Source organism: Anopheles funestus, chromosome 2RL, assembly GCF_943734845.2.
Source record: "Anopheles funestus chromosome 2RL, idAnoFuneDA-416_04, whole genome shotgun sequence".
NCBI lineage: Eukaryota > Metazoa > Arthropoda > Insecta > Diptera > Culicidae > Anopheles > Anopheles funestus.
In genome coordinates, this window is record NC_064598.1 from 33890760 (window position 1) to 33905362 (window position 14603).

General features: G+C 43.2%; 1 protein-coding gene across 18 annotated transcripts in view; it reads right to left on the reverse strand.

The window, feature by feature from the left end:
• Positions 1 to 839: 839 nt before the first annotated feature.
• Positions 840 to 14603, reverse strand: part of LOC125760989 (tensin-2) — a 161242-nt gene continuing 147478 nt past the window's right edge. For 12 of the 18 annotated variants that reach the window (XM_049421678.1, XM_049421677.1, XM_049421679.1 and 9 more), the window contains 11 exons: positions 8786 to 8875; positions 8511 to 8706; positions 7781 to 8152; positions 6113 to 7240; positions 5581 to 5756; positions 4826 to 4942; positions 4099 to 4588; positions 3871 to 3979; positions 3660 to 3792; positions 3492 to 3590; positions 840 to 3416 (listed from right to left, as the gene is read on the reverse strand). In XM_049421678.1, the coding sequence (XP_049277635.1) occupies positions 3251 to 3416; positions 3492 to 3590; positions 3660 to 3792; positions 3871 to 3979; positions 4099 to 4588; positions 4826 to 4942; positions 5581 to 5756; positions 6113 to 7240; positions 7781 to 8152; positions 8511 to 8706; positions 8786 to 8875 (3076 nt within the window). In that variant the 3' untranslated portion in view covers positions 840 to 3250. Of the gene's footprint in view, positions 3417 to 3491; positions 3591 to 3659; positions 3793 to 3870; positions 3980 to 4098; positions 4589 to 4825; positions 4943 to 5349; positions 5413 to 5580; positions 5757 to 6112; positions 7241 to 7780; positions 8153 to 8510; positions 8707 to 8785; positions 8876 to 14603 lie in introns of all 18 variants that reach the window. The other 6 variants (XM_049421694.1, XM_049421695.1, XM_049421682.1 and 3 more) reach the window with 5 other exon arrangements.

Here is a 14603-nt window from a genome sequence, read left to right on the forward strand (position 1 = left end):
GGGGTACCCCTTACGATTTTTTTGAGAAATTTTGCAAAAAAAATTAAATTGTTTTATTTTAATGCCAATCGGTTGCAATGTGTTTCTTTTCACTCAAGTAATGCTTTAAATAAAAAAAAAAGTGAAAAATAATCAAAAAATCTAAAAAATAAAAAGTTACTAAGGCTCATTTTTGCACCAAGTTTTGCCTATAACTCGGTCGGTATCCACCGAATCGCCAATCTTTAACCTGTGGTCGATAGATGGCACCTATGGCTACATTTTCTTCTTGGACGGCCATGCGCTCAGATGTCTGTGCCAGAAGTTATTCGAGGAACCAAGTTCCTTACCCTGTTTGAGAAAATGTAAAATTTTCCTCATTTTTGAGCAATGTAGCAAAATTTTTAAATGTGATATATTATAATGCGAATTTGTTGCAATAAGTTTCTTTTCACTCAAATAATGCTTTAAATTAAAAAAAGAATATAAAATCGCAAAAAAATTTTAAAAAAAATTTTCAACTCGAAAATTTCATAAGGGGTACCCCTTACGATTTTTTTGGGAAATTTTGCAAAAAAAAATTAAATTGATTTATTTTAATGCCAATCGGTTGCAATGTGTTTCTTTTCCCTCAATTAATGCTTTAAATGAAAAAAAGTTTAAAGAAATTCAAATAAATTTAAAAAATTCTAAAAGTTTGAAAATTTTCCTAACGCTATAACCTTACCTTTTTTCGGGAAATCTTGCAAAATTTTACAAATTGATTTATTTTAATGCGAATTGGTTGAAATAAGTTTCTTTTCACTCAAATGTAAATAACGAAAAGCTAAAAGTAAAGTACCATTAATAGCACAACACCATTGTTCGCTGATCGTAGTGATTGTTTATTATTTCATGAAATTCACTGTAATTATATACATTGGTTGTTATTAATCGAATCATGCGCGTTTGAATTGTGTTAATAATGATGATTTCTGTGAGTAAGATACCGGTACCGAAGCATCGCACGTATGCGAAACAGAAATCTCGCCGTAAATCGATTACATTCGATTGTGATAGAATAATTTAAGTTACTATATTAGAAATAATTTAAGATAGGTTCTCATTTTCGCACGTGATTGAATCGGTTCGAAGGAAAAAAAAAGAATGGATGGGAAACAATAAACATAAAATGGTAATAAATTTCATCATTTACCTAACTGTGTTCCAAATAGAAAGAGTAGCTAATAAACAGCTCAATTTCCTTTAACTTTACAACAACAAAAAAACATCTTACTTGTTTGTGCGTTGTGTTTTACGGTTTGCGCGAGCTTTTGTTTGATTTGCTTCTGTCTTACACTTTCTAAACAACGACTAGTAGTGTTTTATTCGCGTTTTTTTTGCTTGCTTTTGTGTTATTGTATACCCTTCTGTTTCTTAAGTGTGCCGGTAAGAAGAAACCTTTCATGATTTGTTGGTTGTTTGTTGGTTAGAAAAAAATGTTCTACATTTGAGGTTATACGATTTCGACCTGCTTCAATGTGTGTTCAATACTTTTTATTATTGCTTTACGACGTGAGGTTGATTTTGATATAGTATTGTTAGTATTAACATTATTGCTGTTTTGTCTAATCTCACTGGATCATCGTATTTTGCATGTTTTCTTTATCGATGAGGCACGCCGGGGGGTTTCTTTGTTCATTTTATGAATTGTGCTTAAGAATTTTCTGTTTTTAACTAACCTTTTTTTGCCATTTTCATCCTGTTACTCGATACAATTTTGATTTAAACTGTAAAGTTTACGTTTTTTCGATTTGTTTCAGTTTTCGTTATCGATTCTCATTAAGTGCAACCGTACTGAAAAGCGTACGCGTTTTGGATTTTAGTTACGAGTAGCACTTAGTCGTTCGTTTTGTGTTGCTTAAAAAAACAGTCTAGTAGTAACAACGTCCTTCTTTTTCCTACCTTTGCCAGCGAAAGCACGCAAAGCGAAAAAAAATAAACATACAACTAACGCGTGTATGTGTTAAACAAATTTGTTGCAAATTTTACATAATTTGTAAACTTTCATTTCGCAATGAAACAATTTTACGAAGAAAAGGAATATTCCAATTGTGTGGTGAAGTGCGCAAAATAGAACATCCATAGCGTGAGAGTTGCGAAGAAGCTTTTTTGTGCTAAACACCTAAAGGCAAGAAGAGGAACCGAATAGTTACGTTGTTCGATCACGTTTGTTAATAAGCGTGCTGTTTTTTTGTGTCTCTGTTTCATGTTTTAGTGATTTACGTTAGTTAAGGCAAACATGCAGTTGAACATTTCGAAAGTGCAGCTTCTCGACACACTTAACATTATCCCTTACCACGTTCGGATTTTCGACTGTTTCGCCGGCAAAGAAACACGGGGAATACAAAGCCACGTGACCAGTCGGAATGATTCCAACCGAACACAGCTTTCGTTTGTGACGAACAGCCCACAGTGTTAAATGGGGAAAACAGTTGGTGCGCTTTTGTTTTCGCATTCCTATATTTTTCACACAACTATCTAACAACGTTTAGTTTAGTTCGGGAATTGTAATCCATCGATGTTGTACAGGCTACAAATTGTTCAATTATTAGTACATTTTAACGCTGCGTACGATCGCGCACCGTAACGACGCAAAACTAGTTGTCCGCTGACGAAAGAGGGACGATAGTAGAACAAGTAGTGTGTACAACGAATTGCATATAGACAGACGTTAGAGTGGCCAGTTTTTGTTTCTTCTTTTTGTAAAAACACATGCACGACGAAACTAGGGTTACGCACGCCGGATAGCTGTGTCAGCTGTTACGGCTACGGTATGGCTAAATTATAATAAGTAATAATTACACAATTACACAATAAAAGTATGGTAGTTGGCGGTTGTTTGTGGTGATAAGATGGCGCACGGTAAAGGCCAGACATAAAGCCCGATTCTCTCCGGCACCATCATTAAACACCGATTAAGTATTTTAGTATCCTCTCTTGTTTTGTTGTTTGCTTTGCAATTGCACATGTGCTCCTATTACTTGTGCGTGCGTGTTAAAACGTTTACTATCTGTTTGTTTTCTTTTGTCCTTTTCTTTTTTTTTTAGTTTAATAATGCGTTGTGTATTTTCGTTTCTTTTATTAGTAAAATTTACTCTTCCTTTTCGCACTTGTTATTGCTTGTTTACGCTTGCATGTACGTGTTTGTTGTGTCGGAGAGAGATAGCGTGATAGAGTACGTGTGCTATAACTCTACGCTTTCTTTTGTTGTTGGAGACTGTCGGACCGATTAGATTGCTCTGGTAACTGCTGGCTGTTGGCTGGTACCGGTGAGCACCTTGTTGGCGAACTGTATAATGGCCGCCGCCGGTTGCGTTGGTTCCAGCTCGCAGAACACATGACACTGGTTGTCGGCCGATGAGGGCGATCGCTTCGCAACGAACGCGAACATGCGTCTAAAAAAAGGGGAAAGGAGGGATGAAATCAGTAGAAATTGTAGAGCCTAAAAAAGGTGGTAAATGATCACTCACTTGGAAGCGGGAATATCTCCCGTAGTTGACTGAATGCTCCATCGACGATCGTCCGGATCAAGCGCACAGAATGACACATTGTTTGATGGGTAGTGCCGTCTGTAAAATGGGAAGAATACAACCAGTTAGCTCACGATCGTTTCAGCATTCCAGCTCGCGATACCATACCTGAAGAACAACTGTCGCGTATTGTCGGTCAGTGTAATACCCTGCAGTGAGGCCTTGAAGTGCACTTGCGTTGGTTTCGGAAGAGGTCGTAGCGCAAGCAGCGAACTAACTGCCTTCCTTATTGCTTGTGGTCCTATTCAGAAAAAGCATAAGATTTAGTACACCCTTTGAAGGTTGAGGAGGAAAAAAACGGATATTCCATATTACTGACCTGTGAGTGACTCTGTGTCACAGGTAAACAAATATAGCACATTGCAGGCAGCTCCTTGCTGTAACAACTGCTGTTGCGCCGGTGTTTGATTATCCATTTGTTGAAGGTCCTGCAAAAAACATATAGAACCACTCCGCGTTACTAATGACATGTGGATTGCATACGCGCAGGCGGTTTTAGACTACGCATCGTGTGACCAATAGGCCTTCTGGTCGTACGTTCACTTACCATATCGGGGATGATCAACCGGCACGGTAAGGCTAGCGGTGTAATCGAATGCTGATACACCAACGCAGACAGTGAGGTGAAGACGGGCTCATTCGCGCAACCCTTCAACCGGACGCCCCGGATCGTGGGCTCCACCAGGAAGTGTCGCACCAGCTCCTCACTGTTCGGTCCGGTATACTGTACACCGGGCGGTGGATGGTTCACCTTCACCACCAGTCCGTACGCATTCGCGAACGTGGTCGAATCGCGCACTATGAACGTTCCGGGTGCCGCATTACGCAGCAGTGCGATCGCTTCCTCCCGGCTAATGTTTGGCTTGTACCAGTACTTGGATGAGTCGCGAGCAAACTTCACAAACTGGGGGGCCACCTCCTGCGGTTCGCTGTTCGCATTCGAGGTGGTTGAATTGCGGCGCGATGTGTAGCAGGACAGTGTTTCGTTCTGGTTCACGATCTCCTGTGCCCGCTGGTTGCCACTGAACAGGTCCTTGCTGCAAACGTGGGAAGCAAACAGTACATTAGAGAGCTGAACTGCAGGCGGTTTTCTTTGTTGTTGTTGGGACGAATCATGCAACGAGTTCCCACAGGTACGAAACATTGGAAACAAGACCACACAAACACACACAGAGAGAAACATATCGACTAGTTACTTGTTAGCATTGCTTCGAGAAATAAAGATCTTGTTAAGCTGTTAGGTACGGATCCTTCTACTAATTACTTCTACTCACTCATAGCGAAAAGTACATCCCTGTGTCCGTTTCTCAAGGACTGGTGCAACGCACTGAAACAGGGATGCTTTGGCAAGCGCAAGCTTTTCGAGCTGTTTGTATAGCACATTTTTTCTGCTGTCAGTCGGAAGGTCGGAATCGAAAGGTAAAAGTGGTTAAAGTGGAAGCACCAATCCTACTACTACCAGCAATGAGGCATGCTTGCATGTACGTCGATCGGTGTTATGGAGGTGTTTTTTTTGGGGTGTATGAGTTCGTGTTAGCAGTGATTGCTGGCATCGATCCAATATGCAAGAACACACCCATCGTATCCTCCCACAGATTAGTTGGTGGGGGATATAATGGCAAACTTTCAGTACTTTAGCCATGCCCCGTTACTACTGATGTTAGCGAATTGAACGTGTGAGTCTGTCTCAAAGTAGCAGTTAGAATTCCCAAAATGAAACTCCAACAAAATGGTGCACAACACAACTAACGACCGTGGGCAACAACGATAACCTCAGAAATGGTAAGCAAAGGCTAACCTCACGTCGTAGGTTGAAACGCTGGATTTCTGGCTTCGTAGCGACCAAGCGGAGTTATATCTTCTGGAAAAGCCCAAAGACCGAGTGGGGAGTAAACAAAACAGAACAAACCCCCGCCCTCCCCGCCCGGGGGGTGGGAAGAAAAGAAGTGTGATTGTGTGTGAGTTGTGGGGTCATGGTGTCAGGTGTCTGACGCGCCGACTTCCACACGCGCTGCTTGCGGATACTTACCGTTGTGATGTCGGACTCTTGGGTGGAAGAGCGGGACTGGAGGTACCATTGCTCAGCCCGTACGGTGTGCGTGGCGTTACAGGGAAGGCCGGCGTTTCTGGACGCGGTGATCCACCCATCGGTGAGTTGTCCGGTTCCGTTTCCGAGCGGTACGATGAGAAGGATTCTTCACGTGCCTACAACCAAGAGAGAAGAAAGACAACAGACGTTACTAATCGTAAACTGAGACGTTACTACATCAGTTTCCGACGTCCGACCCGAGTAGATCGGTTGCTTTTAATATCTTCTGTCAGCTATTTAGTTTATTTGGTGCACTGTTAAACACTACATTAGTGAGCTTTATGTGTTGGCTAACGAATTGGCAAAAAAAAAACGAAGTCATACTAAAAGGATGTACAACATTGAAAGCATGCTCTAACAGCAATGATGGTGATGAAGATGAAATACAAAGAGAGAGTAAATCGTTCGTAAACAAACACGTCTCGCAAAGGATCAGGCTTGACATAGGTATAGTGAGGATGTTGAACGTTACCTGATCGCACCAAGAGATCGCATTGCTGCGTTCGGATAAGCTAGGCGAAATGGATGAGATGGTACTGTCGGTTTCGGAAGCAATGCGTCGCACATGGTTATTCATTAGTAACGGATGATGGGGATGATTGTGATGGTGATGCTGTTGCTGGAGCTGCTGCTGCTGCTGCTGCTGCTGTACGTTCGGAGAGTTGTTTTGTGACTGCTGTTGCGAATGTTGTGCATCGTTACTGCTACGACTGGTACTGCGCTGTAGTTGCCCGGGTAGGTGGTGCCCATTGCTTAGTGTGTAACCGTTCACCAGCTCCAAACCGTGGGCCGAATACAGTCGATAATTGCCGTTCGTCGTATCAACCGACGGGGAGGCGTTTTGATGCTGCTGCTGATAGTGCTGGTGGTGTTGGTGGTACAAGTTACCATTGCGCTGCATTTCAGTCAGATCGTACTCCGCAAGATTGGCCAGCACGTCCGACAGTTCGCTCGACGGATGAAAGTTAACCGTGGGCCGTTGCTCCGGATAGCACCGTTCGGTATTGGTGCGTCCTTCAATCTTGGCCAAATGTTCTTCCGTAACATCGCTCTCGAGTGCTAGTGAGGCTAGCAGCTTATCCAGCGCAAGCTGCCCATGACCGATCACATTGACCGAGGTATCATTCGTATGACCATTTCGTCGCTCACCATTAACCGTCGTTCCGGGTTGGGCGATCGGTTTCTCGTCGACGCTACCATCCGGCGAGGACAGTTCCATCGGTTCCTGTTCCCCACCCGTCGGTTTGTGTCCATTTCGATGGCAATATTCGGACGATGGATGACGTTGATGGGAGGGATGATCGTGGTACGAGTCGATTAGATGATGGGTGTGATTAGTGAGACTTGCACTATTATTGCTAGCGGACATGAAGGAAGAAGACGAGCTGTTGGTAGTGACACTGGAAGTAGTAGTGTTAGGGCTAATGCATGCTTGGCTGCCGCTTGCACTTGCAACGGTCTGGGTCTGCGGTTCCGTCGTTGCCACGGATGCCACAGCCGCCGCACTGTTGGTTATTTCATTTAGCAGGTTATTGAGCTTTTCGCAGTTATCGAGATTATTCAGACTGTTTATGTTACTGAATATTATCTGTTCGGACTCCTAAAATGTACGCCAAAAAAAAAAAACAGGGAAACACAGAAGAAGAAAAAAACAAAAGAGAACAAAATGGGCATCATGGAGTTATGAGTCAATGAAAAGTGTAGCGATGTTGGTTTTTTTTTCATGGGGATTTTAGGATTAGAGGAATAGGAAACACTAACTAAAGCACACAATGGATGTTTTAGTATCAAAAACCAAAGCACAGAACACAATTTGTTAGTACAAACATTTAAATACGAACAAAAAATGTAACATAAAAATATGAAAATTGTATAAACTAGCATACATGATAAGGAAAATGAAATGCGAATGAAGTTACAGTAGAATAAAAAGATAAGAAAATACGATCAACTAAGTACAGCAGAGATCGGTAGATATAAGAAGTGGTAACGTATTGGCAGTTAACGATAGAAGTAGAAAATCGCCGAAAGAAAGAGGTACCACACCGGAAGAGGACACGTAGTTGTTAGGCAGTTGGGTAGAGTTACGTAGTGGCGCGGACTCGTTGGAGTTCACTAAAAATGTTGCTAGCAAACCTACCAATCGAACCTGTCCGTGTTTCGGAGTCGAATGGTCCTGTTCGGCAAGGGACAACAGTCCACTGCTACCGTTCAGGCTGCTGTTGATGTGCTGCTGCTGCTGCTGCTGCTGATAATGAACGCCATTGCCGTTGATGTGCCGTTGCTGTTGAGGTGTCGAGTGCTGTTGTCCATTAACTGCTGCATTACTACTTCCATTGACCGTCTGATGATGTTGATGGTGATGATTGGTGATCGTTACGGATGTGGACGGTGGTGCCGGCGATGGGGACGATACCGTCGTGTGCGTGGACGATGGCGACGGTGAAGAGGCTGTTTGTGCTTGTGCAATGTGACCGTGCGGTGAGGCATTCAAAATGGTGAGCGGTGCATTCTGAGCATACCGTAAGTGGGGTGCAGAGTAGTTGCGTATGTGTGGATTTTTGTTTGTTTTATTCGTGGTTACGAGTTCGGGCATACATGTGTGTGATGGATAAAATATTATGGTTCAATATAAAATAATAACTCATGGCAGCTAAAGATATAAGATCATTCAAAAGCATTCCAAAACTAAAAAAAAAATCTTACGCTAGTGAAAGTGCAGACAAACAAGAAACAAGTGCCACTACAATACATTCCGCAACAAAAGGTTACGAATGTGGGTTCTGGTTTTGTTTCTTCTGCTGCTAGCCATACAATGTTTTGAATTTCAAACCTAACATTTGGCAATTTTCCACCGACAATGTACTCACCCCAATTGTCTGGAGCTTCGCATTTTCGTGAGCTCGCTGTACCGCCACAAACGGACGTTCCGTCGAATGGGTCCTGGTGGTCGTTAGTGTGTGATAGTTCCGCTCATTTCGTACCGGCGACAGTGTCTGGCTGCGCCGATGCGTTGTGCTGTAGACGTTTTCACCGGTCGGAAAAGCCGGGCTGCCATAGTTGTAACTGGGAACGGGTGGGGGAAAAATATGGTTTTACCAAATTAGTCCTATGTAGTTGAATGTTTTGTAGACTTTCGGCTTACCTAAAACTATTCGAATGTTCTCGCCGCTGCTGTTCCCGGCGTGCGCGTAACTTTTGCTGCTGTAGTTGCAGCCATGACTGACCGGATATTCTGTAACAGGATAAACGGGAAAAGGTGATTGTTAATTAGATTACTAGATGGTAGAGAGCTAAATATAGCCTCTTGTAAACAACAGTAGAAAGCTTATTCTTACTATAAATTTGGATCTTTACCAGAAACGTGTTTGATATCGTAAGAATATATGCCAATTTCCCAAGATCCCTTATGTGTGTTTTCATCGTTCGTAGTGGCTAGACTTTCAATTCCATGCCAGAATTATGTGACAAACAAACTAAATCATTTTCCTTCGGTTTGGCATATATCCAGTTTCGTTTTTCCATACTTTCGCCAAGATTGGTTTGGATTTCTATTTCACATTCGAAATTAGACATCGTCTTTCAACACTAAATCGAAACATTTCCAGAGGTATTCTTGTTAAGATGAATAAAAAAGCCATATTAAGACAAACTTATCCTGTGAGATGCAATAATCGGAATGCAATGTTTACCCGATTGCATACTTTCAGGCAAAAAACATTTTCTACTTCACTTACTGTCTTTAAGCGATTGTTGAGCGAGATGGGACAAATATTTTCACAAAAATTCCTTCATCGATCCCATTCAATTCTGCTTTGTTTGTGACCCTTTTTGGTCGCATTTTTATGCTCGAAAATCAACTCAAACCCTGTTGACACACAGTTTACCAGGTTTACTTCTTTGGCGATAAGAAAGTTGCAGCACAGTTTGGATATGTTCGTGTTCGTGTAAATGGGAACATACCGAGCATTCAAGACTGAAAAGAAGAAAAATAATGTAAAGTAAAAACGGAACAAATCTCCCACCCCTTTCCATTGGCCGGGCCGCCGTAAACGGCAATTGATGTCAACCGGACCGGGATCGATTTAACTCCACATGCTCAATTGTACCGGGGGCAACCGAGTACGCTATCGGCTATGATGGACAACCAGACCGTCTAGTAGCAAACTGCTGTACCATGATCGCGCCGCTATGTGTCGAACAGTTAGCCAGCAGAAAAAAGGACAACAATGTCCGTTATGATTTTCGTATCGTATCGGTTAGGGTAAGGGAAAAGTGAACTAAGCGTCAGTTACGGCAATAGGAATGTGGAAACTTGTTCACCTTCTGCTTGCCGATCCGCGGGCAGGCATGATCGAATTAGACCGAATCCCATCAGTTTCATTTTCCCTTCTGGAGTGGAATTTCACATCGGAAAAATAACCGTTCGGGGAACACACTGCGAAGGTCATCTATCGATCTACCCGGTGAGAAGGGAGAAGCATATCCGGTTGGGATCAAGTAAACGAATCCCTTCTGTGTGAATTTCGCGGGTTATCGGGGGAAAAAGGGAGGTTTCTTTACAATCGGGACGGACGGAGAGGGTGAAATTCAAAAGGTACGCAACAAACAAAAGGAAGGAACTCTATGCAAACCTGAGAGCAATGGGCCATTGGGTCACATTCAACAGGTTACGGCAGGTTAACTGCCTGTGATTCATTCATGCCGCTCCACCCACCATCGTTCGCGGAAAAGGGGATGATGGTGGATGTGCACTAATTTTAGCGAACAGCAAAAAAAAAACAACATTAAAACGAGAGCAATGGTGGTCTGTGTCTGGCGCATGTGTAATTGTGATTGGATTAATCATCGGTGCACGCACTATGTGGGCCAGGCGCGCACTAGCTATAGCAGACGTTCGACACAAACTGATTGCCATCAATTTATTTACACAGTTGCACTACAAAGCACGCAAGTTTCAAACAATCTGCTACCAACCGGATTCTGTTTCTTAAAGAACGCATAGAGAAGAAGCATAAAAAACACGCTCTAGAACCCTTACATGCGTGTGACAGTCCAAGCACCAACTCAAGAACGATCGAATAAATTTATCATTCTCAGGGTGAAACAAGGATTGAAGAGAGGCAAAAAAAAAGTATGGTGAAACATAAGTTTTGCTCCACCTACATCAATCTGTGTGGCACGGTGTGGCGTAAACAAAACGTGGAAGAAAAAAGTAGCAAACCCACGCGCTCTGGTGTGTTTTTTTTCGCTTTAAATTCTGGTTTGGTGGAATTGGAAAATCTGCGACGAAAACGGGATGAGATAGTGCGGTGTGTCTGTCAACCGACCTCCGATCGGATCACTTCCGAAAGGTGTGGAGGTGACTTTAATCTAACGATTGTGGACGGTTCGTCGCCCACTTGTGTTCCGGTGGCCCTCAAATGGCCACACCATTGCTTTCGGTGGCGGCAAACGCTGACGATGGTTGTATACTCGGGTTTTGTTTACATTCTGGGGCAGGGAAAAGAGTGAAAATCAAGTTAAAAATAGTAGTCCCCATTCGTCGGTTCATTTGCGAGCAGATGATTACATCCTAGGTCTGGTTTCTAACCGATGGAAGGATAGGTACGGCAGAATCCTACGTCAGCGTACCATTCGTTTGTCCTAAACTCTCGATGGTTTCGCATCATACATTTGACGAGCAATAGACGAGCACAGCAACCTTCGGTACCAATATTTTCCCCATATTTTGGAACGATCAACAAGATCCTTCTTTAAGATTTTGACAACTTGAAATGATAGCATATAAAGGGATTTTTTTGTGGTCATTTATTCAAATTATGCTTAAAAAATGGATATAATAAAACGGCACTAATATTCTCGTAAAAATATACATTACGAGAACGCCACAAGACGACACCTTGCAGGTTATTGCCTTAGCAAAGATCATTCAAAACCAAGTACGTACGTTCATGGTTAGACGTTATTATTTTTACCTCACGGTTATTGCATCGGAGTTTTTAAAATAACCTTTTGCGCAAGAAAAATGAAACCACACGTAGATTATGTGTGCGGGTGGAGTACACACGTTCCTGGGTACGTGGCTCCTCGTTATGGGAGGACTGCCCCACGATTGGGCGGTGTAGGATGGCAATAGTCCCAGCGACTCCCAGCGATCCACAGGGGATCGTCCAACGTCAAATCTATGCAATTTGCCCACACTAACCGGACCATATACAGGGAACAATGGTATTTGAGGTCGGGTGGATTTATTGGGCAGCTTGTTTTCTTCACGATCGAATGAATCTTCACCATACGATCTGTGAGCGGTATTGAAAAGGCACAATTGAATGCAATAAATATATACCCATTTGTAAGTAGGACATCATCTTTCTCAACAACGAATAGCATGTATGTGGCTCAGCACATTAGAATCAAATTAAAGAAGAATACCTTTACCCCAAAAGTGTCCATGGAGGAGTAATTTTTTTGTTATGTCATTAAACTATTTTTTTAAAGGTGTAATAAAACCTTTCTTTTACGTCCAGTTATAAATTCAATCTTACCGATCACTGCCTTAAATGATCTAGATTTATCTTCTTTAAAAGTGATCTCACTTTTCACGTCCTTCGGATTTGCTACGATCGCGACCACAACACAATCACTCTCATCAAGGACTCTTTTACAGGGCGAATAAGAGAATCACTACTGACTCAGTGTTACTTCCGCTTTTAAGGTTTCACCATCTACCATCATTCCAGCTGTGCGGTGCGATTGTTTCAAGAGAGGTCTTTACCTAATTTGGGACTGGTCTGGAGGTGAACCGGAACACGATTTTGCTGCGAGTACGCTGGTCGGTAATCTAATCAAGGCGGCACAATGAGATCTCTCGTGCAGCAATATGGTGGCAAGTGCTTTTGCTTCGTTCGCGTTCAAGGATGTTCAATGACCGTAAGGAACAAGTGCCGAGAAGCGAGTAAAAGCCGAAGGTCGGAGACACACGCGGATCATGTCGAAATCGTGCGTACGCTGGCGCCAGGCAGATGTGAATCTTTCTGTTTTCTATAATTAAATGCCCATAAAGCATTCATGATACGGGGTGGATATTCACCTAGATGAGGTGTTTTCACCTTAAATGTGTTCGTAATGCATATATGGTTGGCGGGGTGCGTTAATGTAAACCGATTTGAATGGGATCGTTGAATCGCCCATATCGAGCTGTGAAGCTGTTTGAAATGCAACAATCTTGTGATTGATAGAATAGGTCGCGGGTACGCGATTGTGTGCAATACGCGAGATAAAATTTATTTTCCTATTAAACGTTATTGCTGTTTGACGTAACGATGTGTCCCAGTAGGGGTCAGTTCAGTCTTGCTGATCATCAGAATTCAGTACAGGAGAGGAATACTGGTTATTAGCATTTACCATTTAATTGGGCACTTGAACGCATCAATAAATCGTCTATTGATCGCCTCTTGCTATGCGATCGACTATGACTATAGATAGCCGAACCCATTCCATCCATCTTAATTAAAGAGATCTCGTTTATTGGTGGATTTATTTGCAAAACCATCGCATCACAAAAACTGTGCTACTGTACCAGCTTACATGAAATTTGGATGCCAGTGTGTATTCAATAAATAATTCACCTCCCATTGCGTTGGGTCATCATTTCATCCAGTGGATCGATTTCCTGACAACCTTGGGATAAATACCAGTTTCACTGCGATAGGAGCAAATTAGTCGCTTCTTTAATCGACTGCTACGGCACAGGTTACAAACTTGACGAACAGGCCATTCTCAATGTCAAACCGGGACCGGTGATCATTGAACTGGCACTGTTTTGTTGAGCGGACGCTAAGGAGAGGCCATTTTCAATCCTCCCGGGTAACTGCATGACCCTGACGAAGGTGGTAAGGAATAGTTTTCCAGTGTCTCTACCGATTGGCTCCGGTGACCGGGACCTACCTGGACCCGTTTGGCCACGGGAGCAACATTTGATGACAGATGGCACCTGAGCGGATGACTGTACACACAGTCACACACACGACGCACGCTGCCTTGGCGCTGTTCAAAGTTGGTCGCGAACGAATCAAGCATTTCGTTCCGTCCATCACCCTTTTGCGCCCTCGTGTGCCAATCGCTACCAGGGGTGAAACACGATTGACGGTGTTGCCGCCAAGCCGTCAAAAACGGTTGGTTTGAGATGTTGCGCGTCTCAGTAGTTCCCGCGTGCGGCCTATCTATGGGCGGCTCACGTGAGTATGGTGCTGTTACGCTACGATATCGCACTAAACCCGAAGCGTTACGCTGTATTCTATTTGTTTTGGTGTGTTACTTCTCGTGCACATACAAAGATGCCCATAAATAATCGCGGGCGTGTGGCCGGACGCGTTTTTGACGGTATTCCCCCCTTTGACTGGGGTGGGGATGAAGAACCGGAGGGGCAGAAAAATGGCATGCGAAACGAGGGGTTTAAACCGACGCAAACCAACCCCGGTTTCGGTATTTGCGGGAGACGTTTGTGCGCTCGAGATCGAATTAATATCCAAAATCCATTTTTGGGCAAACCCGCGGGTACGGGTGCTTTACTTGGAATGCTCTCGTCTAGGCCACCCGGGGCACGATCTCGGCCCCGATCTGCTCGATCGCGAACTGCCAAAGATGTTGGCGAAGCTTAGCTTTTCGTCTTCGTTACTCAATTGCGATCGACCCACCTACTCCTCCAACAAGGTGAGAGTATCTCGAAAGAGACCTGCATAAGGGCTGAATCTCCAGAGTTCGAATGAAACCCATCGTTCTACTGTGATGATTTACGTCTATTTGACGTTTTGTTTAGCGTAAACGCGAAAAAAATTGGTTACACACGAACAAATATTACGCATGAAAAAGCAGCTGGAAAATATCTTATCTATCTTAGATAAGAAAAACATTATCCTCAAGACAAGAGACAAAGTAAGGAGAATTGCGTAGAGTGCCGT